The sequence below is a fragment of the Tauraco erythrolophus genome, chromosome 20, assembly GCF_009769465.1.
Source record: "Tauraco erythrolophus isolate bTauEry1 chromosome 20, bTauEry1.pri, whole genome shotgun sequence".
Lineage (NCBI taxonomy): Eukaryota > Metazoa > Chordata > Aves > Musophagiformes > Musophagidae > Tauraco > Tauraco erythrolophus.
The window spans coordinates 7,780,246-7,803,771 of record NC_141484.1 but is presented as its reverse complement, the minus strand read 5'-3'; the positions used below and the strand labels follow the sequence as shown (position 1 = coordinate 7,803,771).

The 23,526-nt window shown below is 44.5% G+C and overlaps 1 protein-coding gene across 1 annotated transcript in view; it reads right to left on the bottom strand.

Moving 5' to 3' along the window:
• The window catches only part of MYO15B (myosin XVB), a 44,944-nt gene extending 21,691 nt beyond the window's left edge, over positions 1 to 23,253 (bottom strand). The window contains exons 1-26 of the mRNA XM_086624330.1: positions 20,911 to 23,253; positions 20,774 to 20,835; positions 19,718 to 19,781; positions 18,856 to 18,965; positions 18,188 to 18,262; positions 17,688 to 17,808; positions 17,034 to 17,137; positions 15,248 to 15,311; positions 14,621 to 14,734; positions 12,903 to 13,064; positions 12,545 to 12,571; positions 11,731 to 11,838; positions 10,639 to 10,734; positions 9,928 to 10,059; positions 9,616 to 9,741; positions 9,010 to 9,087; positions 8,526 to 8,674; positions 8,358 to 8,403; positions 7,860 to 7,984; positions 7,615 to 7,732; positions 6,934 to 7,109; positions 6,408 to 6,501; positions 4,650 to 4,727; positions 2,966 to 3,023; positions 1,267 to 1,397; positions 1,062 to 1,157 (exon numbers count right to left, since the gene is read on the bottom strand). Coding sequence (XP_086480456.1) covers positions 1,062 to 1,157; positions 1,267 to 1,397; positions 2,966 to 3,023; positions 4,650 to 4,727; positions 6,408 to 6,501; positions 6,934 to 7,109; positions 7,615 to 7,732; positions 7,860 to 7,984; positions 8,358 to 8,403; positions 8,526 to 8,674; positions 9,010 to 9,087; positions 9,616 to 9,741; positions 9,928 to 10,059; positions 10,639 to 10,734; positions 11,731 to 11,838; positions 12,545 to 12,571; positions 12,903 to 13,064; positions 14,621 to 14,734; positions 15,248 to 15,311; positions 17,034 to 17,137; positions 17,688 to 17,808; positions 18,188 to 18,262; positions 18,856 to 18,965; positions 19,718 to 19,781; positions 20,774 to 20,835; positions 20,911 to 23,253 — 4,857 coding nt within the window. The remainder of the gene's footprint in view (positions 1 to 1,061; positions 1,158 to 1,266; positions 1,398 to 2,965; positions 3,024 to 4,649; positions 4,728 to 6,407; positions 6,502 to 6,933; positions 7,110 to 7,614; positions 7,733 to 7,859; positions 7,985 to 8,357; positions 8,404 to 8,525; positions 8,675 to 9,009; positions 9,088 to 9,615; positions 9,742 to 9,927; positions 10,060 to 10,638; positions 10,735 to 11,730; positions 11,839 to 12,544; positions 12,572 to 12,902; positions 13,065 to 14,620; positions 14,735 to 15,247; positions 15,312 to 17,033; positions 17,138 to 17,687; positions 17,809 to 18,187; positions 18,263 to 18,855; positions 18,966 to 19,717; positions 19,782 to 20,773; positions 20,836 to 20,910) is intronic.
• Between the last annotated feature and the right edge of the window lie 273 nt (positions 23,254 to 23,526).

Genomic DNA, 23,526 nt, shown 5'->3' with positions numbered 1-23,526 from the left:
CAGAGAACAACACTTCTTAAAATGGTTAATGGTAGTAAGCGTATCAGAGATTCACTGAGAAAAACAGGAGATGGTGGTTGTTTAGTTCTATGGAATTCTTTGTAGTAAATCCCTATGTATTAAAGCCTTTGCCAAAGAAATAGCTATATTTTTAAATTAGCAATGGAGAAAAATTATGTTTGATCTTCAGGAAAAATAACAGTAGTCTGCTTAAACACAATCCTATTCACAAGATTTTATTGAAGCTTATGCTCTTCTATAATTGGGATCATTAGGACAAAACAAGACACTCTTTTTAGGTATTACCTTTCATAATGGGCTTATTTTAATTACATGTAATTCTCAAAAAGATTACTAGATTTACTTAGAAATTACCTGAAGTTTCATTTTCTTTTCAGAGAGTTGACATTATCATTTTTAAGAAGAAATGCATGTTTCACATCCACAGAGCTGAAATAACACCATCCTCTTCACACAAGCACTACAGAATTAGGTGTGGTTCCAGTGTAGTTTTATGGATAACAAAGTCCCTGCCTTTTTCCAGCCTTTATACACAGGTCACTGTCCCCTGTTGTGTACTGAAGCAACTGTATGTCTGAGATGAAATCAATATATTTACTATAAACCACATCACGGAAAAGACTTGGGTTAAATAAAACTTTTTATGACTGGCAGTTAAGAATAAGTGCTTGAGAAGACAAAGCTCCCTTATACTGTCATTGCTACTGCATCTGGAATATTGGGAAGCTAAGGTTTAACAGTCTAATTCCTATATGCCCTGCCAAATTCTGAGGCTATGTCACGAGGCAATTCACTTTGATTCCATTGGCCTATGACTGGTCTATGTCTCAGCAAGAACCCAGCAACCCTAAGGGGCTGCATGTCATCTCTGCCAGACTGCTCCGGTGCCTAGAAGGAGCAATTTATCCTGCTCTCCTAACACACCATGTATTGTGAGAACAGCAGCCACCACCAGCATCTTGTTGTATGAAGGCATCAAAACAATGTCATATGCCCACCTGTTCTTCAACAAGGCCCTGGTCAAGAAAGACCTCTCTTACCAGTTTGTTGATCTCAAGTGCACTCTCCTGGTATTCAGCATCCAGACGGGTTAAGGGTTGCTGCAGAGGCTGACCAGGTGCAGGGAAATCTGTCTTCTACAAAGAAATAAAAGGACAAAAACACGGAGTTGGTTCCTAGTTGTAACTAGAACTAGTGTCTCTCCCCAGTGGGGAAGCAATGAAGAGAGATGAACAGAGTTCCCACCTGGAAGTATGACTTAATGAAGGAGGAAAAAGGATAGCTGTTGATGGTGGGTGGAAGGGAAAGATCATCTTTGACCTTGACTTCTGGGGGCAATGCCTCAGTGATCTGGTTGGACTGTGCTCGGTACTGATCTGCAAGAGAAAGAGGTCTTCTGTTGTAGCAGTTGGAAAGGCAGCCAGAACACATCTGACTCATGGTGCAACACATGGCTAACATGCATCTAACTTTGCCCAAGCACCTGTACCAGCCTCTTGGTTCCAGAGACACCTGGTCCACCCCTGCTGCCTTAAACCCCCAAGCAGGCACATCTTCACTTCCTTGACACCACAAGGCCTAAATTCAGGAGAGAGCTTTTACAGCTGTGATCTTTCAGACTCTTATCTCTAGGTAACACCCAGAGAGCAGTCAGCACCTGGAGTAGGAAACACTGAGCCTATGCAGAGATACTGCTGACAAGTGTTCAGTCAGCAAGTAAATGAGAGGTTTTCATGATGAGACACTGGATGAGGGATTTATCATGGTTAATGAAGGAGCAAACATCTTCCTAAATGAAGAGATTTCTCAGTGCAGCACAGCTTCTGTGCATTCCTGTATCTCCAAACCAAAGCGTACCCTGATGCTCTTGCTCTCCTCCTCCTCCTCCCTCTTTAGGTCCCGTCAGCTTTCATTTCTAGCAGTTTCAGTTTGGTTTATCGCCTGAGCTCCTCTAGGTAACATTGCTCACTAGACCAGCTGACAGTCACTAGAGGGGTACGCCACGAAGCGCAGGGTATCTGAGACTCGAGCACAGTCTGCTCCAATTCACAAGACTCTTCTGCCTGAATGTATCTTTTACTGTACTATGCAGAAGGCCAAAGGTACAGCTGTCATCTTGTCAGATGCTATAGCAACACCAAGAGGTAAATTCTGCCTCAACCTATTTCAACTTAAATATACACATTGTACTAAGAGTTACAGAGGAAACCAAATTGCAAATAACTTAACTCAGGATCAGGTCAATAACTTGGGAAATTACTTCAGTTAGTGATATTTTGGTGATTTGAAAACAAAACAAAACAAAAAACTTTCCATCTCAAGGAAAACGTTTCCCTTAATTGTTACATTGTTGCATCCTTAAGTTGTTACATTGTTACATCCTTAAGTTGTTACATTGTTTCTATCCACTTCTATTGCAAAAGACAATTGCTTTTGAAGAGAAGTTTTTAAGGAAAAACCAAAAACATTTCTTTGAAAGTGCCAAAACTGTAGTTTTGACTTCTTTCCCTTCAATTTCTTTAAAGATTTTTGAGTAGAAAAAAGATGGGTTTAAGTTCTCACACTCTAGACATCCAGCTCTGCAAGAGATCCGAGTTCTTTAACAGTTTGCTGCCACATAGCTTTGAGCAAAAGTTTTGCACCATAACTGTCATCAGTTCTACGAGCACAATTTGAAAGAGAAGAAAAAGTAACAAAGGTACTGAATTTTAATCTAGTGCTCTGCCCACTGGCCCAGGTCGCTTTTCCGCTCTGTCGTTCTGGGAAGCAATATACATGACAGCGTTTGCCTTTATCATATTTACACTGTGATGATAAATCAAACACAATCCACCTGACAGGCAGCAGGTAGAGCAAGCACATGCTTAAACTGCTAGAAAACAAGGAAATGAACAGTAAAGTAAAACAGTGCAGGAAAGGGAGGGAAGGACAAAAGATTTCTCACCTTCAGCTACCTGCAGGAGGGCAGCAAGCTCTGCAGGGATCTCCAGCAGTCCCACATCCTGTGGAAAGAGTGAGCAAGTCAGTCACTGGGGTACCAGCAGTGAGACAACATACAAACCCTGAGCTGATCTGATGAGACTGGGTAAAGCTGCCTTGGAAAAGCTGGCCAGAACAAGGACTGAGCATCTGAGCAAACCCCGTAACTTCTGCTTATGCAACATGCACAAACATTACAAACAGGGAAGTATCATATTAACACAGGTATATGACATGTGTCAGCAAAGGAGGGAAAGGTGAGTAACCAAAAAAAAAAAAAAAATCAACTGCCACAGGGGGGAAGTGACAGGAAAGTTGACTTGCTTTGAGTCATCTCCCATTACTAACACGTTTGGCATACTGGACATAAGAGATTGCAGTTGAAGCGTTAAGGGCCATTTCCTTCTGCTCCTTTTCTACCATTTGTATTTTCATTTTTCAGTATCCAGGAGTGCTACAGCATAAATAAAGAGAGACTTGATTCTGATCTTTGATGCACACCACTATTTCGGAGGTTCTTAAGGAAGCTCAGATCTGTACTTGGGTAATTCAGATGAGAATCTGGCCAGCCAGCCTTGATTTTTCACTGGTTTGCACCTTGCAGGATGCATGCATTTGTGCAAGGTAGGAAGTAAACGGGACAGTACAACACAGTGTATCAGCGTCAATGTCTGTATAGAACATCAGTTCAGGGTATTTCAGACAGGACTACTCAGATTAAGACACTATAGAACCCAAGCCACAGGCAAAAAGCCCAAGCTTTTGGGTTTTGGTTTTTTTTTTTTAAGATCTGCATAGTAAAGCCTCTACTCACCACCATACTATTCTGACATCTCTCTCCGCATAAACTCCCAGCAATGCTTGCAGATAGATTCACAGCTTTTTTGATCAGTTTGATTTTGCTCATAATAAGACATAATTGACTTTAAATCTAGCTTTTCAATGGTGTATTCATGAAGTGGACTGTGAAATTCCACAGCCCTGGATCCACACCTGAGGAAGCAGGTGATATTGCAAGAGCACCCAGCGCTAAGTATTCTTGTGGTTGTTACTGACAAATCTGTGCACAACTGGGGATTATGTCAACTCGGATTTCCTCGCTACACACATCACAGCAAACGTACGCCCCGTCTAAACATGCAAACGATGACATTAGTTAGCAGCGTTACTTATAGTGTTCGATACAGATTAAACACCCTGTAGGCTATGCAATTAATTTGTCATGAAACCTTTAACATCTCCCTTTCTCTACAACATCTTCCACAAATATATTTGTGCAGAACTGTCTCATTCCCATCCTTCACAACAGAGCATGTTTATAAAAATACTCTTCCTCTCAGCTCCAAAGAACAAGTCCAGCACTGCAAACAAATACAGTATTCTGCCTCAGGACCACTTTATGATGCCTGACTATGCCCAGAGATTGGGAAACACTGAACTTATGAGATAATTATGTATTAAAAGGCTCTTTATACCAGACTAAACTGCATTCTTGCTGCTAGGTTTCCAGCATACATGTGGGCTCTGTACACTCTCCAGATGTTTGCTGTTCCCCAGCAAACCTGGCTGAGGAGGCACAGGGGAGAGGGAACACCCTGCGAGCCTGGCTTGTTTTATCTCAGGCTGTCCCAGACTGCTTGACGACTTACCATTCTTTGGTTGGGACCGTTCTCTGTGTCACCACTGACCAGGGACCTCCTTCTTCGTTTCTTTTCCTCTAACTCCAGCTGTTGAGAGATGAAAGGAGGATGGGGGGTAGGAAAAGATGTATATGAGGTCACTTGCACCTACTTCTGGGGGCAGACTCAGTGGATAGGCAGGAGCTGGTGTCCTGCTCCAGCAGATAAAATGCTAGAACAGCTGCAGAGCCTTCTTGGAACTCAACATAGTGTATTTAGAAGGGGATGCCCAGGCAAAGCCCTTAGCTTTGCTGAAACACCACCTGCTCTGCACAACACAATTCAAGATAAAAACTTTTCACCATCTGCCCAGCATCCCTGAGGCACCTTTCCTCCCTTGCCTGGCATTTGATGTGTCTCACAACAAAAGCACTCAGAAGCTGTCAGAAATAGTCACCTGCCTCCTCCAGCATCAAAGAACACTGTAACACAGCCCGAACATGGCTGGACAAACTTGTCCATGGAGAGGGATCCCTTTAGAGGGAGTGGGAGGGATACCAAAAGCCAAAGTCCCTTGCAACTCTGTCCTTTCCCATCCATTCTATTGTCCCCCAGCCTTACCACTCACCTGACTCCTACTCCGAGATGGAAAAGGGCAGTCTCTGTCTCTCCCTTTCTCTCTCCTGCTTGTCTATGTTGCAGAATGGTGTGACTAGATGGGAGGTTATGAGGGTTGGGCTGAGAAGACAGTAGGCATGCTAAAGTCCAAAGGGCAGGACTGTGGGGTGGGGGAAAAGGAGGAACTTTGCAGCAGGTGAACTTTGAGACCTTTATTGTGGCTATTGCATGTACAGAGACCTCAGCAAGCAAACACTGGAGGAACCGAAACAGATTCAAAAGAGCTGTGCTGTTGTGGTTGCCTGGGAGAAAGAAAAGCTGGATCCTGTCCAAGTAGGAAGAGGCAGGAAAAGGAACAGAAACACACACTGCTCTGGGCATGGCGTGGCAGAAGGAATCTCTGCAGTCTTCCAACAACACTGACCTTAACTCTCTGCATCATCCTTTGCTAGTCACGCCAGCAGCAGTACTGGGTCCCTCCCTCGTGAAGCTGACAGCTATAGGCATGTTACTTGCTACCCTGAGTGGTCTGTTTTCCTGTTTTCAATTTTCTTTTTAATAGCTTGTGCAAAATACATTCAACCCATTTGACAGAACCATGGCACTCTCCTGCACACAATTTTCCATCTTCTCAAAAAACTGCCATCCTGTTCTCACACCAACTATGGGCCCAGCTTATTTCCAAAAGGCCAAAGACTTCAGCAGCCTGAGACAGCTGTAATGGGCCAGGGAAGGATAACTGTGGACTGAAAAAATCTTGCATTTCAGTCACCATCTGGGAAAACACCAGAAATTGAATGGAACAACTAAAAGCTCAAGATGAATGACTCAGAGCTTGAGCAGAACAGCAGCTCTGGAAGCCAAAGATGGAATAAGCTCACATCTTGTGTGGAGCAACCTAGAGAAGCTCATATACACAGACATGCAAGTCAGCTGCATTTGTACTACTGTTGCCAATTCTGAACTTCGTCTACGGAGAAAAGGGTCCAGTCTTTGTGCTTCCTTCTTTTGACTACATTTATGTCAGCCAGAGAGTGAAGGACACCTCACTGGATCATTTCCAAGAAACTTGCTAAAGCCATCCCTGTCCTGGCCTCACCCAGTCACCAGCTCCACCTAGGGCAGAAATAGCTCCTGCAGTACACCTGATCCTGAGAAGAGTGTTGTCACCTGGCAGTGCTTCCTCCTTTGAATTAAAGGTCTGGAGATTAAAATCATGGTATGAAATTGCACCAAAGTCTTCTTCAGTCTCCTGTAACGCTTCCTAGAGGGATGTGAGAAGAGAACAGCTAGTGAGGGAAACATCAACAAAATTTAGGCAGACTGTGGGCTCAATTTGAGGGTATGGGCCAAACAGAACATCAATACAATCAGCCGTCCGGGTTTGGTCTCACTGTGTTAAGCCTGATCCTCTCCTAGATGTTTTCCCTACATCCTTTACTCTACCTATCACAATATCAGCCTTAGCACAGGCAAGCTACTAAAACAGTTTTGACAGCAGCTGTATTTATCCTGGAACCTCTGCTCAGTGCTGGGAACCAAGCTAGGAAGTCCCTTCTCCACCATTCCAGTAACAGCATTCCCTCCTGCAGAGCAGGCCAGAAGCCAACATGAGGGGCCTGGTCAGGCACATCTCCACTTTGCTGTCCTAGGCAAGGACAAAGAGCTGTACCTTGCCTGGCCTTTGACTCCTGACCTTGCCTGGTAACCTCGGAAGTGAGCCTGAATGATTGTGACTTTCTCCTGGAGGATACGGAGGCGTCTGCGGCGAAGGAGGCATCGGAAGTTCCTTTGCAGAGTAACAATGGCCCAACTCTGCCTCTGGTTCCATTGTCTCTCCAGAAGCTGCCTGGCCTTCTCCTTCAGAAAGACCTGGGCAAAGGGAACAGCTGCTGACCCACGAGGAAAGCAGCCAGCTTTTCTAAGAGTTGATCAATAAGAAAAGCTGCTGGTTTATCTCTTTGCAGCCTTTATGGCTCCCTGCTAAGGAAACTGCACTCCTTTAATTGGGGAGGGCAGGAGGCGCAGGTGCAGGTGACAGAGATGGATGCATTTGTGGAGGACAGGGAATAAGGGAGTGATGGAGGCTAGAAGGCAGGAAAGGCAGAAGCCCAGATCTCCATTAAGGAATTCTGGGTAGACAAAGGAGTTGGCCATGCTACTACAACAGCCTAGAGCCAGAGTCTCCTGTTTCTTTATCTGAAATGCTAAAAATCCCTCCTTCATATTTGAGACAAGAGGCAAAGCAAAAGGGAGGTGAAGGCATGCAATGTTCTCCCTCTTTGGGCAGAGAGCCAAGCTGCTCTCTGCCCTTTGACAGTCAGTGAATAGATGGCTGGGGCTGTGCAATTAAGATGAGATTCTCTATAGGCACCACCTTTGTTACTCCAATCTGATAGAGATCTGAGGGGTTCCCCACCACGTGAGACAGCACTGCTGCACAGCCTTCTCTCTCCTCCAAGCAGTTGCGCTCTCGCCCAGCCAGGAGGCCATACCTGGAAGATGAGATGTTGATATGATGAAGCCAGGGCTGTAACTGAATTCCTCAGAGGAGAACAAATAACAATGTACTGACAAGGGCTTTGGGTGGCTGGGGAATACCAAGCCAGTACACTACTGTACCTGGCTAGAAAGTTCTGGAATGGAAGACGGACTGGGTATCCCTCCTTTCTAATGTGGATGGCCTCCAGTATCCCAGAATGCCGCAGCTGACAAGTGACATACTCCACATCAAAGATATTTGACAGCTGTGAATATAAGTCAGAAGAAAAACATGAAACAAGAAACAAAGAAAAAATAAAGGAGGCAGAGGGCAGAGAGTTTAGAAATGGTCTCCTTCTATTGTCCTGTCCTTGGGTTAGATCTCACCATTGTCTATGGGCAGTGGAACACAAAACCCAACACATCCTTTGGCATCCAACTGACACTGGCTTCTTATCCTCCAGCATGTGGTCAGCTCACATGGCCAGAGGGAAGGGTGACAGAGAAAAGGGAAGAAAAGCTTCAAGCTATCAAATGAAGCAAAGAAGTCCAAACCCCAAATGTGAAAGGAGAGCTGCTGGAGAGGACTGGACTTCAAGGACTGAGAGAATCCATAAGGAGTTCAGGGTGCTGCCCTACCTTTTTGGGATTAGGGGTGATGCACCGAATGAAAAAGGCATGGCTCCTGCAAAACAGAAGGAAGAATCTTTGATCATCCTCCTCTGTGCCAGCCTGGGAAGACCTCACACAATTCTGGGTGCAGCAATCAGCCCAGTGTAGGGATGGCACCAAAAAAGCATCTCTCACCTCCTCAGCTTGTCTGTGAGGTCCTGCAAAGACTGCTGGAATTTGGACACCAGTGTGGAGGCCTGAGGCTTGAGCCCTTTGCCTCTGGCCCCCAGCTCCCTTTGCTGAATATAGGCAGCTTTAGCCTTCTGGAAAATGTGAGACACTACCTGTGAAAACAAAGAAATGACCAAATCTCCCTGATCTACATGGAAAGAACAATCTCTTCTATCTGAAACTGGAGGACAATTCTCCTTTGCAACTAGCAGTGCCAGAACCCAGCTGCATCCTCAGGCAGTGTGTGTGTTTTATATACAAAATGCAGCACTTGCAGGCAAAGACAAATTACTCAGTTCCCAAGTGTCCTTCAGTAGAACAAAATTCCTCACAGTTTCTCCAGGTTCTCCTGACATCGGACCAGGATCTTTCTGCTTCTCACATGAAAGCAATGAGTGGATAGTTAGGTGTCTGCAACAGAGGTCTTCATCGTGAACCATTACAGTACCTTGAGGCGGCTCTGAGAAAAGATATCCAGCACCTCTGGACGTAGCTGGTCACGGTTTTTATTAAGAAACTTGTGGACCTGCAGAGGCAAAGTCTGGTTTAATGCACCATTCAGACCACCAGCCAGACAGGCAAACACCACTCTTATACACACTTTGACTTGAGGCAGACAGCTGGAGAGGTGGAACAAGGGGAAAGCCCTAGAGAATGAAACTTGCTGTTCCTGCTGTCACCAAGAGTGGAGAGGCCAATGACTTCTGCTTTTAGGAGAGATTGCTCCTTTTGCCCTTCACACTGCCCAGCAGGCTTTGATCCCTCACTTTCTCTCAGCAGCAACAGCTTTCCTGGTTTCCAGGGCTCTGAAACAAGCGATGTAGGCTGTTGTGTAGCTGAGGCCATTACCTATTTTGCTTCTGCCCAGAGGCAGCTTAGTTGCCTCTCATAACAAGAATCTCCTTGTTTCCAATAAACTGATGCTCTAGAGAGATGTGCAGTTACAAAGAGAAGGCTTTGTTCAGAACACTTGGAGCTGGTCCATCAGGACATCCCCAGCATGCTTCCAAGATGGCCTATTGCTCCAACTGCTCAGAGTTCCCTGCCAGCTCACCTGGTAGGTGACAGGACCTGCATAGTGCTTCACAGTGAAGACTGGCAAAGGCAGCTTGGGCTTAGTGTACCAAGGGCTGTTTCCATGATGGTAATGACACTTCTGGAGGAAAGTGTGGTCAGTGGCCTGTAAAGGAGATGACAAACATGTTTCCTGCTGCTGCAACATATTCAGTAGGCTGGAAAGCCACTGTTAAACCAAAGATAAAAACATCTAATACTTATGCAAACACAGTCCCTGTTCAATCTGTATGACTGCCTTGCCATAACTATCCTGTGAAAGGGATCACATAAGAGGATAAGAGCTTCTCACCTGAGTCAGTGAAGTCTGGTCATCCAGGATACGCAAGATGCCATGGGGTTTTGCAGCAATGAAATCTAGGCATGACTCACTGTGCATCTTGGAAATAGGAATCCAAGCTAACTGCTCTTGGCTATATTCCTCCTGCACATTAAAGACCAACCAGGCAGATCCAGCCATGTAAACAAGAACAAATGCAGGGAGTTAGTAGAGGGATTTAGTTTATTCATCAGGTTCACTGCTGTTAGAAACTTGCCTAGAATGATCTGGTTTTGTCTTATGAAATTTCTTCTGAAGCCACTAATGATTTTCCTAATTTAAGAGAGGAAGGCGGCTAAGCAAAGTGATAAAGTGAACTGTAAAACACAATAAGTCTGATAAATAACACTTTCATCTCCAAGTGGACATGACCAGTACATAAAATGCTACAATGAACCTACCAAACAGGCTTTATCAGGGTCTGGGGTCCTTGATCCTGACCAGCTCACTTATAAAATATGTAAGAGGGAGCAAGGCACAACCAAACTCCCCTTTCCTTAATTTGCAGAATTAGTAAAGATATTACATAGCCAGCTCTTTAGACTATGATTCCATGGGTACTGCTTAAGAAGGACAGGTCCATTCAGCTTCCTCCTTCACTGTTACAGGACACTCTCCAGTTGAGGCTGCTTCAGCTCATTCCATATGTGCTGCCTTTCACCTGCCGGTGTGAGTTCCGTTTACCTCTTCCTGGGCAATGACAGTCTGGCTGAAAAAATGCTGAAGATGCTCATTGGCAAAGTTGATGCAGAGTTGCTCTAAGCTGTTCACACCTAGATCCTGCAAAGACAAAAAGACACCATCACTTCCAACCCACAGCCCTCCCAGGAGGCTGCATCTTCTGTGAATAATGCACAGCACCAGATGGTGCTGATACAAGCTGCTGGTTCAGGCAGCTTGTTCTGATCAGTAAGTGTGAATGAACCTGAGAAATTCAAATCATCTTATGTCTGGTTTGCAGGCGCTCAGCCTGGTTTACTGACGAGGCTGAACAGCAAGAGGCAAGACAAACTATGAAGGAGCACAAAGAAGATATCTACTCTTGGATGCACACCCCACATGTATACACTCCATTGTTTTCAGCATTCATCAGAATACACAGATATTAACAGGAATCCTAAGTATAAAGCTCACAGGCTGAGATGAGCACAAATTACTCTAAGCCCCTGCTCTGCCTGTTTTGCTGCAAGTCTGGGAAGCCCACAGGAGCTCACTGGGGCAAAGACATGGGTGTACACCTGCAACGAGGGTAACAATTCCTCACCCAGAACTCTAGATGCTATCCTAACCTCAGTCTATGCAGCATCATACTGGTCAGTCCATGCAAAGGTATTATTCAAGCCTGACATGGTGGGAGCACCAGAAACCACTCTATTCGAGACTAGGTTGTTAACTGCCTAGACTCCACTTACACACCAATACTACTTGCAATCCACCCATCCTGTGTGCCTTAGGATTCTACCTGTGTCACAGTCATGGAAGACTACGGGGTCCTTCAGAGAGCAATTCATAACGAGACTACAGTAAAAGTGTTAAATCACACCCTGAAGGAGAACTTGTCTAGTGCCTCTGGAAAAAAAAAAAATCCCCACTGAACACAGATATCTACATTACATGGTACAATTACTATCTCCTTTGTGGAAAAAAGAAAAAAAAAAAATCAAAACCAAAAAGAAAACACACCCATCAGATAACTTCCCTTTTCTGGCAGTGACCGAGGAGAATGAGCACATGCACTTGCAGCCCAGAAAATACCAAAAGAATAGGAAAAGCCACCTCAAAACCATGTATGTCCACAATGCCCACAGCACAGTCCGATTCGCAGGGAGCCAACCACTCATTGATCCTCAGCAGCAGCCACTCAAAGAGCAGGTAATACAGAGTCTTGGCAATGGAGTCCCTGAGTAGGAGAGGGGAATAAAACCAGTTAACCAGTTACTGCAAAGACAGCACCCTTGGGTGCATCTCGCCAACCCAGACAACAGCAACAGAAGTCACCTGGCATCAATGGCTCCTTCTACAGACAGAGGTGTGAAGATCCGATCATATGATGTCACCTGGATACATACAGAGTCAGAATTTACTGTTATTATCTCACAAATACACATGGTTTTTTAAATCCACAAGGAAGTCAGCCCAGTTAATAAATGTTGTTGTTTTTTTTTCTATTTGGCCTGAAAATTTACCCAGGCATCAAAGGAAAAATTAAAAACAGAATTTTGTTGCCACATTTCAGGGTGGGAGTCAGCTGGCCAAAGTGTTAAGCCTGAAGCCACCTCATGTCAGAAAACAGCCCTCCTAGATGTGAGTTCTGCCATTTATATAGCTGCCCTAAGGGATTCAGCCCATCCACATCACTGATCCAGCACAGCAACCATTTTACTCCTGTTGTTACCTCTCAGATTTTGGACCTTCTAAGGTGGTGGCCCTTCTGCTGACAGAGCACTGGGCCAGGGCATTCCATGCTTCAGGATGAATGAGTAATCACCAAAAAGGTACTCACAGTGACACGGTGAGTGACAGCACTTTGCAGGAAATCTGCTGAGACACGCAACAAATTGGCCACAATCTGAATCTCAGTGTCGCTGGCAATGGCTGCATGTTCATAGGTTTCTTTCTAAATAATAGAGAACAATAGATTCAGCTATGGATGGGATACTAGATTCCATTAGTATTAACGTTCTCAACAGCACCTCGGCTGCACTGAGCTGGTCACAGCCTGGGCAAAACACCAGCATCTAGGTTCATTTTGGCTCCTCAAAGAGCCACCCAAGCTCTAATGACCTTTGATTGCCTCCCATCTTCTGTCCCTGCATAGGTCAGTCCAGAGCCTAATATCAAAAGAACAGAATAGTCTCCAAAGGATGCCATCTTCAGTAAAGAATAATGTTCCCTGCCCCATGACATGAGATAAACAGCCCATTCCCAAGTGCCAAGGGTTAGTGTACCTCATAGGAGGTAAAGCAGATATTCCCCAGTTGCAGAATAGCAGCCAGGACAGCCCAGGTGGAGGTCAGTTGATCATCAGAGAGGTTGATTCCCTCCAGAGCTTGCACCAAGACCAGAAAGTCCTGACTGTCCTCCTTCCCTAGGATGTCACATGCTCTGCCCTGAAAGAATAGGGACAGATAATCATGGTCAGCTCCTTTTGCCCCAAGCTGGAGCTGAGCTACCATCTGCGATCTTCTGAGTTCAATGTTCTTATGACTGGAGGAATCTGAAATAAAAAGACCAAAGACACCACTAGTAGGAGCTCAGCATTAATGACAGAGCGGTCTCGTCTCTTTCTGGAGTTTTTGAGGGTAAGATCTCTTTTGGCCATACACGCTGGTTTTGTTATGGTTCCAATAAAGGCACCCCAGCTCCTCCTTGCCCACTGCTGCAGTGCAGCTTAAATGAAGAAGAGATGCCAGAATCTACTCCTAAGTAAGTCATGTCAGAGTTGCTACCCCAAACAATCAGAGCAAATAAGTTTCTGTGCACCTAAAGAGCCATCCTGGGTTATAGTCTCACTCACCTCTGCCACAGAGCTTCACTACAACATGGGCATATCACTCTTACTCTTCTTGTGCTTTATTCTACAAGAGGACACTCCTAATAGCTGTGTGTAACCCTAAAGTTCACAGAAATCCTGGGTCAAGGGGGTCTGTAGAATGTTTGGGTACAAGGGCATTGTTTGACACAAGTTTCCAGCTGATCGCCAGATTCAGAGGAGGACAAGAATGAAGTCCAGGGAGCCCCTGGGCTTCTTCTTGCCAAGACCAAGACCCAAGAGAGATTTTATCAATCTCTGCTAACTTTTCTCCTGATCTGATCTTTTTCCATTTTGCTCTCTGCAGCAGGCTGAGGCACTCCTGTCAACTATCACCTTGAAGAGCTTTTGTTTCCTCTGTTGTTTAATTTATAATACAGATCCTTTGCCAACTAGGAACATCACCCTATTAAGGGATGGGCCCTTAATTGCCCTCCATCCTTGAGTCATTAATGGTACTTGTCCATTCCTTGCCTGAAGGAAAGATGATAGCAATCATTCCTCAAGGATTCCTCACATGACTACAGCTGCTGTTAAGAGTTTGCCCACCTGGGAAAGCTGGCCCCCACAGCTGAGGAAAAATATCTTGCTGTTGCTGTGAATTCTTTGAGTATGGAAAACATTCTTAAACAAAAGAAACCATGCTCCAAAGTGACGGCTTGCAATAAACCTGGCAAACAATGTTCCAATTTAAATAAGTTGTAATCAGTGGTACATTTCAGTAGTTTAAAATTTCCATCCATTGACTCAGTCAAGGAAGCAAGTGTTTTGCCGAAGGTAGGAAGACAGATCCCCTGCTCTTTTCAGTCCCACAATAAACTGCAAGTGCAAAGAGACAATGAGAAAAGGATTTCTTCACCACAGGGTGGAGCCACCGGCCTACGAGATAACTCCTTTTTTTAAAAGACTTTGGCAGCAGAAAGGGCCTGAAAGGTGAGAAAAAGATCACGTAAGAGACAAAGGTATTCCTTCCTAGGTCAGGTGTGAGAAGGGGCAGAGCAGACTTTAGCATAGTCTTGTGATGGACACATCAGGACAGAAGCAAAGTTATTAGGTGCCTCACTAACCAAACAGAAGTGATGTCTGGGCTATTTCACTCCATCAGCTGCTGCAGAGCATCCTCACCTCACTCACCTGATTCAGGTAAAAGTAAGACTCTGCCTCTTGCAAGTACATCTCCTCTTTCTGCTCCACAGGCAGCCCAGCCAGTAGCTCATAAAACACATGGTAGTTCCTCTCACCATGGGCCTAACAGGGGACACAGTTCATAGAGTTGACTCATATCCAGTTCCAAAACTCTACAGAGTACACTCAAAGAGCAGGACACTGAAACTCTGAGGTCAGCAAGATGAGGCCAGAAGCCACCCAATAACTACTTCATTTGAAAAGTTTCCAAGGTTTCTCACTGACGCCTTAAGAGCATTCCATCTGAGAGCAGTCTCTTTCGCACAGCTCCAATATCTGACCTTTTCCACATTCCAGACGTTAATAAAAATTAGTTAAGGAAAGATTTAACTTCCAGTAATCCCTAGTAATTGGCTTAATTCAACCTGTTTGAGACAGAGCAACCTCCTATTTTACCCAGATAAAACAAGCAATAACTTTGTGCTACACAGAGGAGACATATTTCTTGCTAGCAGAAGAAATGGGAGGCAATTATCATACTTATTCCCATTCCTGTTATTTAACAGTAAATTTAGGATTAAATATGAATAGGGAGAGAGGAACCTCTCTCAGAGGGAGGGGCTCATTAGTCCTCACCTGAAATACCACACGAGACTTCTCCAGCAGGTACTGGGAGATGGATGTTCCCACCACGATGCCACTAAGTGTAAGACAACAACAGATCCTGTCAGAAGTTAGTGATAGGATTTTTATAGATCCATTTCTCTGAGGGTTTAGCAGACGGAGTTTTGCTGAGAAACAAGGGTATGGTCTGAACAACTTGGTCTGAATTTTGAAGCTTTCCAGCACTGGCATTTTGTTTCAGACTATTACAGAGAAAGCAGCTATGAAAAGTACAGATTCAAGTTTGGGTTCTGAACAGCCTCCAGGATACAAAAGAGCTTGGACTTCAATGATTCTCCTAAAAATAGTCCAAGGAACACACCATGCCCCTTCCCTTCAGCTGTATCTGATTGCTGTTGCGTTACCACTCCCCTGTCTGACCTTACCCACCCGTTTCACATGTCAAGCTGACAGCCTGTGGGGACAGGGACCAGGTTTTTGTTTTGTCATTTAATTGCATCTTGCACAAAGTGATACTGGACCAAAACCAGGATGTCCAAGTACTACAGCAATAGCAGGCCATGCAGCCAGCAGCCTGGAGTTAAGCTGCGTGCAAGGATCTACAGGCCTTTAAGCCTGTCGTGTCCCATGTAGCTCAGGCAGATGAGTAATGAAGGGCTGGATTTCTGGGCACCTGCAGATATATAGTTGATTTCAGAGTCAATGTAGTTTCTGTAAAAGGAGATCCTGCCTCACAAATCTCCTGGAGTTGTTTGAAGGGGATGACAAATTTGCAGATAAGAATAATCTAAGGGATATAGTCTACATGAATTTCCAAAAGATTTTGACAAAGTTGTGGGACTTCCAGGGAAAACAAGCAACCACAGTGTGAGAGGGAAGGTCCTGACATGGGGAGGAGTAAATGGCTGATCCTCTTAACAGTGGGAGGCAACCACTAGAGTTCCACAGTGTCTGTTCTCTGACCTGTGAATGTAACCCAAGATTTGAGAAGTGACCTAAAAGAGGAGCTGAACAGCAATGTGACAAAGCTTCCTGATTGTATGAAATTATTCAAGGCAGTGAGGATGAAGGCCAACTGTGAATAAAAGCAGACAAACATTACAGTACTGAGTGAGTGAGCAAGAAAATGGCACATGAAATTCGCTGTAGGTAAATTAAAGTGATGTGTACAGGCCGAAGTAATCCCAGCTTCACTTACAAACTGACAGGCTCCGAGTTAACCATTGCTGCTGAGGACTGAGACCTTGAGGTTATAATAGACAGTTCCATGAAAATATCAGCTTAGTGCAAAAGGTGTTCTTCATGGAGCTGGTTAGACCTGTAGAACACTTGCCAAAAACTGTCACAGAGGCATGAAGTTTATATGAGTCCAAGAGGAACAGGAAAGCCACAAGAGTCTCAGAAAAACTCCTGAGCTGCTGCAAATGACTAAGAGCTAACAGAGTGTTAGAGAAAAGAGTTGTACATGTTTGGCCAGTTCTTACTGCTGTCTCAGTGAACACTTGCAGACAGTGTTGAAGACACAACATTATTAGATGGCTCCTTGGTATAAACCAGTTCAGCCATTGTTATGTTCTTAATTTATCACTCATCTTGAGACATGAAGATCTATTCTTTTGTTGAGGAAACCTAAAAGCAAAATGGGGTGTAAACTCACCCTCTTTCTATCCTGATGATAACAAGAGTGTAGGGAAGGGAGGGCTAGTGCATGAGCTCTAAGCACTGCTAGACCTTTTTTCACCCAAGCACCTCTTGACAGCTGGGAAGAACAGCATCCCAAGATGCTCCTTTAACTCACTGTCGCAGGTGGACATTTAGAAGCTTTCCAAAACGGCTTGAGTTGTCATTGAGGATGGTTCTGGCATTCCCAAAACTCTCCAGGATGGGTAGAACATTGCAGGGCTTGAAGAGAAGAGGGTGAGAACATTTCAGTAGCAAACAGGAGTTTTTAAACCCAAAAGAGGCTTAAGTAACTATTAGTTTGAAAATCCAAGAAAAATTACTTCACTGAAATAATTCTTGCCTGGCTAAAGAGTTCCTTTTCTAATTAATCTCGGTATCATTATCTCTAGACACTGGTGAGTTGCTCTGTGAGATCTTTACCTTCACACTGCTACCATCTTTCACTTCACTTCTGCTCTGTGTTTGTTCAGATTCACCTCCCAGACACAGCTATGAGGTCTCTAAGGTAGGTATTATCTCTCTGTTCAAACAGATACAGCGGTCTGTACAGCATCAGGGCTCCCAGATACTAAAAGACAGAACAACCAATACGTCAGCTGTCCTCATGTCTTTATGGGAACTTCACCTTGAACCACAAGCCATCCAAAGTCCAGCTCAGTTAAACAGGAACAAAGAAGTAAAATAAACAGTATGGCCTCTTTACCCTGTCTTTGGCTTCTACTCCTTGCCTAACCATCACAGCATAAAGCCAATCTCAGTTGCCTCTTACCTGTCTGATCCTGTGATTGTCTGATCTCTGGTACAGCATGGTCAGGTACTGCACAATTGCTTTGGTAGCTTCTGTTTTACCTGATCCACTGTGTCCACTGGAGGAACAAGAGGGAAGAAAGCTGGTATCAAAACCGAATTACCCAATTTAGACATATCAGAGGACCTGTTACAGTAAATCAGTGGAGTTGTACTGATTTACAACAAATTAAGATATATCACATATTGTTTGAAACACTGAGACAACTTGACAAAACGGGCCCACATAAGATTCCATCGTGGAATGCCAAACACCTTCTCTTCCACTCCTCCACACTGATGTGAAGCTAAATCCAAACTGTATTTGCACCGAATGAAATAAAAATCCATTTTATTCATGTTCTCTACTGACAGCCTTCATGAAAGAGCCAGAATGATAAACTTATGGACAGTGAAACACAAAGATGAAAGTCTTACATAAAGAACTTCACGAGCCTTCAAAAAAGTACCCTTATTTCCTACCTGATGATGACACACTGCTCTTGCTCTGATGACTGGGATAGCGTGTAGGCCATTTCTGCTATGGCAAAGATGTGCCTAGATGTACAGAATGAAAACCTCAGTTAACTGAGCTCACATTTCTACCTCACAAATACAGCACCAAAACTTTACTCATCAGTGATCTACATTAGAGGTGGGCCCCTATCTTGATCTGAGAAATGTGGGGAGCCAGGGGAATCAGAGCTTTGTTCTTTGTTGGCATCAGGTTAGTACCACAAGGTATTGCAAAGTTCAGGTTTCTCCAGGACCTCCTTGGCCTAACCTGAGTGATGCTCTGTGCCACACTAAGGAACACCAGCAGCATGACCTGCACTAGAGGAATCTGCCTGCATTGCTAGCTCTGGTAGGGCAGTACCAGCGTTAGCAGCAGGGAGCATGCCCTGCCAGAGCTCCCCAGGTACAGTCCCAGCAGGCATTGAGTTCAGGACCTTCGAGCAATACTGAATAAACTTGACCTAAAGAGTTTAGCTCCCTAGCATTACATGTCCAAGCAACTACAACTCTGCCAAACGGACTGTTCACTTTCTGTGGCATTTGTCCTGCTCTATCAGACAACCAGAAGAAAACAAAATACTTTCTGGAGCACAAACAGAACAGCTTAGGAAGTTATTTGAGAAAGAGAAACATACGGGGCATTTTTTGAGAGAGTCCCTTGGTGGTACTGGGTAGCCACATCTTCAGAGTAGATACTGAGGTCTTTGAAAGGATTCACAGAAATCAAAATTTGCCCAATGTAAGTCTAGGAGGAAAAAAAAGAAAGGAAAAAAAAATCTGGTGACTTCTTAGAACTTTTTGAATGAGGAATGCAACAAAACACATATATTAACACAAAAATTAAAATGACCTTTAAAGGAATACTGCCTATTCTGACTATACTGTCAGCTTGTTCAGGACATACCACAATTTTTCAGTGGTCATTTTCAAAGCTCTGTCATTCATATTTTGGGATAAGTGGGCACTCATTAGTCTGTGGTCATCTCCACTGGTCACTGTCTATTCTCCAAGCTTCACATGAAATTACAAGCACAGGTTTGAACACCTGAGCCAGTAAATGGAAAAAACAACAATTAGCTGTCCAGAACTAGCTCTGAACTGCAACACTGAAATGTTTGCAGACACTCTGAAGCTTCTTCTCGAGATCCACAATTTTTACTCAGAACTGCTTTGCTAAGGAGAGTTCCAGTAGGAAAAGCTGAGGCTAAAACTGAGCTCAAGTGTACTCATGGGTTGACAACAAATACCAAAATAAAAGAGAAACTCTGGGACTTTCAGATTTTACCACGAATATTTCATGCTACCTGTTTTCTGAGCAAAAGCAGGATGATTAGCCTTCTTATCATGTTCCCAGTAACGAATGAGCTCTTGAGCTACTGGGTGCATTATTAAAGCTTGATGCAATGATAGAAGTTATTTTCTCTTCAAGCTCATTGTTCAGAATGAACAAGCACTGAAGGAAAAAAAAATAGACAACCAAACCACCACTACCCATACATAAATACGATTGCGATGGAACCTCTTCTTCAGACACAGTAGAACTGAGCTCTCACAGACTTCCCTACAAACAGAGGAAAGGACTTGTCAGCCATAAGCTTCAAGTGCAAGTGTTAGTATGAACCTTTCTGCCCACCCCAGGATTTTGCAGGAGGCTGAGATCTCAAACTATTCACTGCCTCCACATGGTTCCCACATGTCCAGGACTAAACACATCAGAGAACAGCACAGCCAAAGCTCAGAACACCCAGCCTGTCCATCTCTGTGTGAGAACACCTCCTTGAACACAGCCTTCACAGTTGTTTATCTCAACAGGATGGCAAGGCTAGGGGGTGCAGGACACGTGTGAGAAGCAGTGGTAGGTGCTTCTCTTTTGACAACTAAATCGAACCTATGATTTAAAAGCCGTTAAAGATGTAGTGCCTGAGTTTGCCAAAACTGAAGGCAACAGGACTCGCTAAAGCCACAGTGCCAGTAGGCACGTGCCTCTCATCCTGCAAGTCTTCCTGACTTACCATCCACTTCATACAACAAGAACGGTATGTCAAATTCCCAGTTCTGTTCCTCTGCATTACAAAAGTCACATTAGCCTCTAAACCTCATTTCCCTTAGCCATAAAAGTATATATTTTTTTTTTTTTAGAACCCATTTCAAGACTGAGAACCATTTAACAGGAGAGGTAGAGTTCCCTAGATGCATCTGTAAGGAAGTCTGCTAACTAGGATGAGCTGCACGCCCTGGTGTGTGACAGCAGATTCACTGTTCACTGAGGACACACTATGCGCAGCAGTCAGGAGCTCCCTCTGCAAATGTGCTCCTCCCCACGTGACCCGGTGTAGGTCCATAACCCAAATAGTGCAATTCAGTCTTTCACTTAGCTTTACGGCAGAGCATCGGTTCCTCAGCTGTGATATGCATCACATTAATTCTATTTTCTCACGTTAGACAGGGATCTATAAAGTGCTTTCTGTTGTTGAGCCAACAGTAGCTTTGAAGGTCAGCAAGCAAGCCCCTGTGACCTTGAATTAGCTGCAGAATACCACTGACAACACATACTCCAGTCTGGTTAGATCTTCAATCTCCTCAACTTCTACACAGTGGTCTTCACACATGTACACCTGAAATGCATAGAAACATGACTGAAAATCAGGAGAAGTACAGCTTTGTTCCAACATTGGAGGCAACACCTGTACCTGTTTCTGCATGGATTCCATCTCTAGCACATTGTCAGTGATGTCTTCTGCCTCCCACTGATCCTCACAGACCTTCATCACATGGCTGTTAGCCAGATACGGGTCCTTGTAGATGGCCCATTTGCTTAGGTTCTCAATGGTTAGTCGCGGCAGCAGCAATTCAGAGTTCAGCCATGCTGCAGGGTCACATTCCTGAGCCTGCTGCTGAGACCAGTGAACACAAGGTGTGACTATGGACCCTGCGGTCTGGAGGACATCTGAGCCCTCTTTGGCATCTATCTCACTGGAATAATCTGATGTACGTATTGGATCCTCTTCTTGATGTGGAAGGAAGCCCTGTTCACTGCTTCTCTGAGGGCTTTGATCCATCAAAGATTTGGGAAGGTCACATTTGAATCTGCGACCCTGTTGCACAGGCATAACAGGTTTTCTGCCTGATAGAGATCTCAGTTTCTCTAGGGAATAACCATTCCCAGACCCCCTGGATAAGTTGCTCTTTGTCTTAACCACGCTGTGGACTCTGGGAAATACTATAGCAAACTTGGTATCGTTGTTTTCCTCATCCAAGCTAAGTAGGTATGGAAAAGAGCTGGTTCCATGAAGAGGGGAATCCCCAGAAGGCAAATCAATGCGTCCCACTTCCTCTGCCACTTTAGGACCACCTTTCCCCTCCCCTAATGGAGAAGACAATTCTTTGTCACTCAACTCAGCCTCCCTCAGCTGTCTGGCTGCACCAGGGAAGGCTTTGCCAGACCGACCAACCCAACCAGCAGTGCTTACAATCCGGATTGCCACTCTACTTCTGAACCTAAAAGGTTTGCTGCCCCTCTTCCTCTTCCCAAATTTCTTCAAGAGCCATCTTGAAATACCAATTGCACGTGCCACGCTCAGAAGACGAGCTTTCAGGCTCACTTTCTTGGCAGGTTTTTGACCAAGCCAGCTGGTGACCTTTCTAAAAGCAGAATGGGTGCGCAAGTACTTGGATCCTTTCCCATCACGCACATTTTCTTTGTCAGAAGGTGCCTCTGCAACCACTTCTGCTTTCTCTTGTTTTGCCTCTAAAGTCTGGCCTGAACTCAGTTTAACGTTTCCAGTAACTTTTCCAACTTTCTTCTTCTTGCGAAGGAGCTGCTTATCGGATGTTTTCTTTGTAATAATGGAGAAGCTTGAGATATTTGAAAGATTTAATCTTTTTTCTCCAAAACTCTGAACCATGCTGGGTTCTTTCCTTGTACTGAGGATTTCTGGAGTTGCGGGATTTGAACAGATGCTTTCAATACATTTCAGGTCAGAGTTGGTTTCCAAAGCCTTCTGGACAGGGTTTGGTTTGTAGCTTGTTAATAGTTTGGTCTCAGCATTTTTATGTTTGTTTTTCAGATTGTGAAGGATTTGGGATTGAGAAGAGCATTTCTTTGTAAGCATCATTGCTGCTAACTCCTGCTTGCTGCAGTCTGATGAACTGTCCCTCTGTATGTGTCCTACCACCTCACCTTGTTCTGCAATCTCACACCTCCCAGATTGCTCTTTCAATGTCATCTGCTGCTTGGAGAGCAAAGGGCTCTCTTCCAGTGCGCTGCCTTCATCATTCACCTTCTCCTCCCCTTCAGTTTCTTGAAGTACTTTGCTAAGGCAAACGTGGAGTTTTGTTTTCACAGCACTGGGCAGTGGTGGTTTTGCTGCATTTTCATTTCCTTTGTCAATGCTCTCTTCAGTGTCGTTCTCCCCATTGCCGTCAGAGTTATTGTGTGCATCTTTTGACACATCTTGAACTTCGTCATTTCCTAATATATTTTCCTTACTTACTGCATTATTGCCATTTTCTCTGTTCTTAAGACTTTTGAGTTGGAATCCTGAAATGCTTACACCATCATCTTCCTCATTGCTCTCAGCTAGAACAGATTTTGGTCTTCTTGGCACACCATCTTGCTTCTTCATTTTCTCCTCTGCCTTCAACCCTGCGAAGTCGGTGCCTTCATTCCCCGATTCATTCCTTCCATCTGTGGTCACCTGCTGCCTTTCAGTTTCATTAGAGGCTTTGTTACTTTCATCAAGTAGTTCTTTGGAGCCTTTTCCTTCAGCCACAGGAGCATCTTCGAGCATGGCTTCTTTCTCACTGATGCCATCTTCTTCTGAAGAACTACTCCTCTCTTCACTGCTTGCAGTGCTGTCCACTACAGTCTCTTTTATACCTTTTTTATGAGTCCAATGGCCTTCATTGCTGCAGTCAGAGCAGGAGTTATCTGAGGTTTCCAAGATATTTTCTTCTGCACTTTCAGTGACAAAAATCCTGGTATGTTTTCCAACTTGCTTCTTCCCAGTTCTCACACATTTTCCCTGTGCCATGCTGCCTTGGGATTGAGAACCTGACTTCTGCTCAGAAGCTTCCTTAAAGCCATGATTCTCAGTGTGCTTTGCCCTGTGCCTGGCATTGGGTGCCTTCTGTGAGGAGTCACGTTTCTGAAGAGAACCTTCCACACTTTGCACTGCAATTGACTTTACAGACTCTGACTCCATGACTTTTTCACTAACAGCAGAATACTTTCCACACTTCTTTTTAAAACTGTGGGTTTTGCTGGTTGTGATGGCCTTTTCCTCATTACCACTACTGTCCTCATC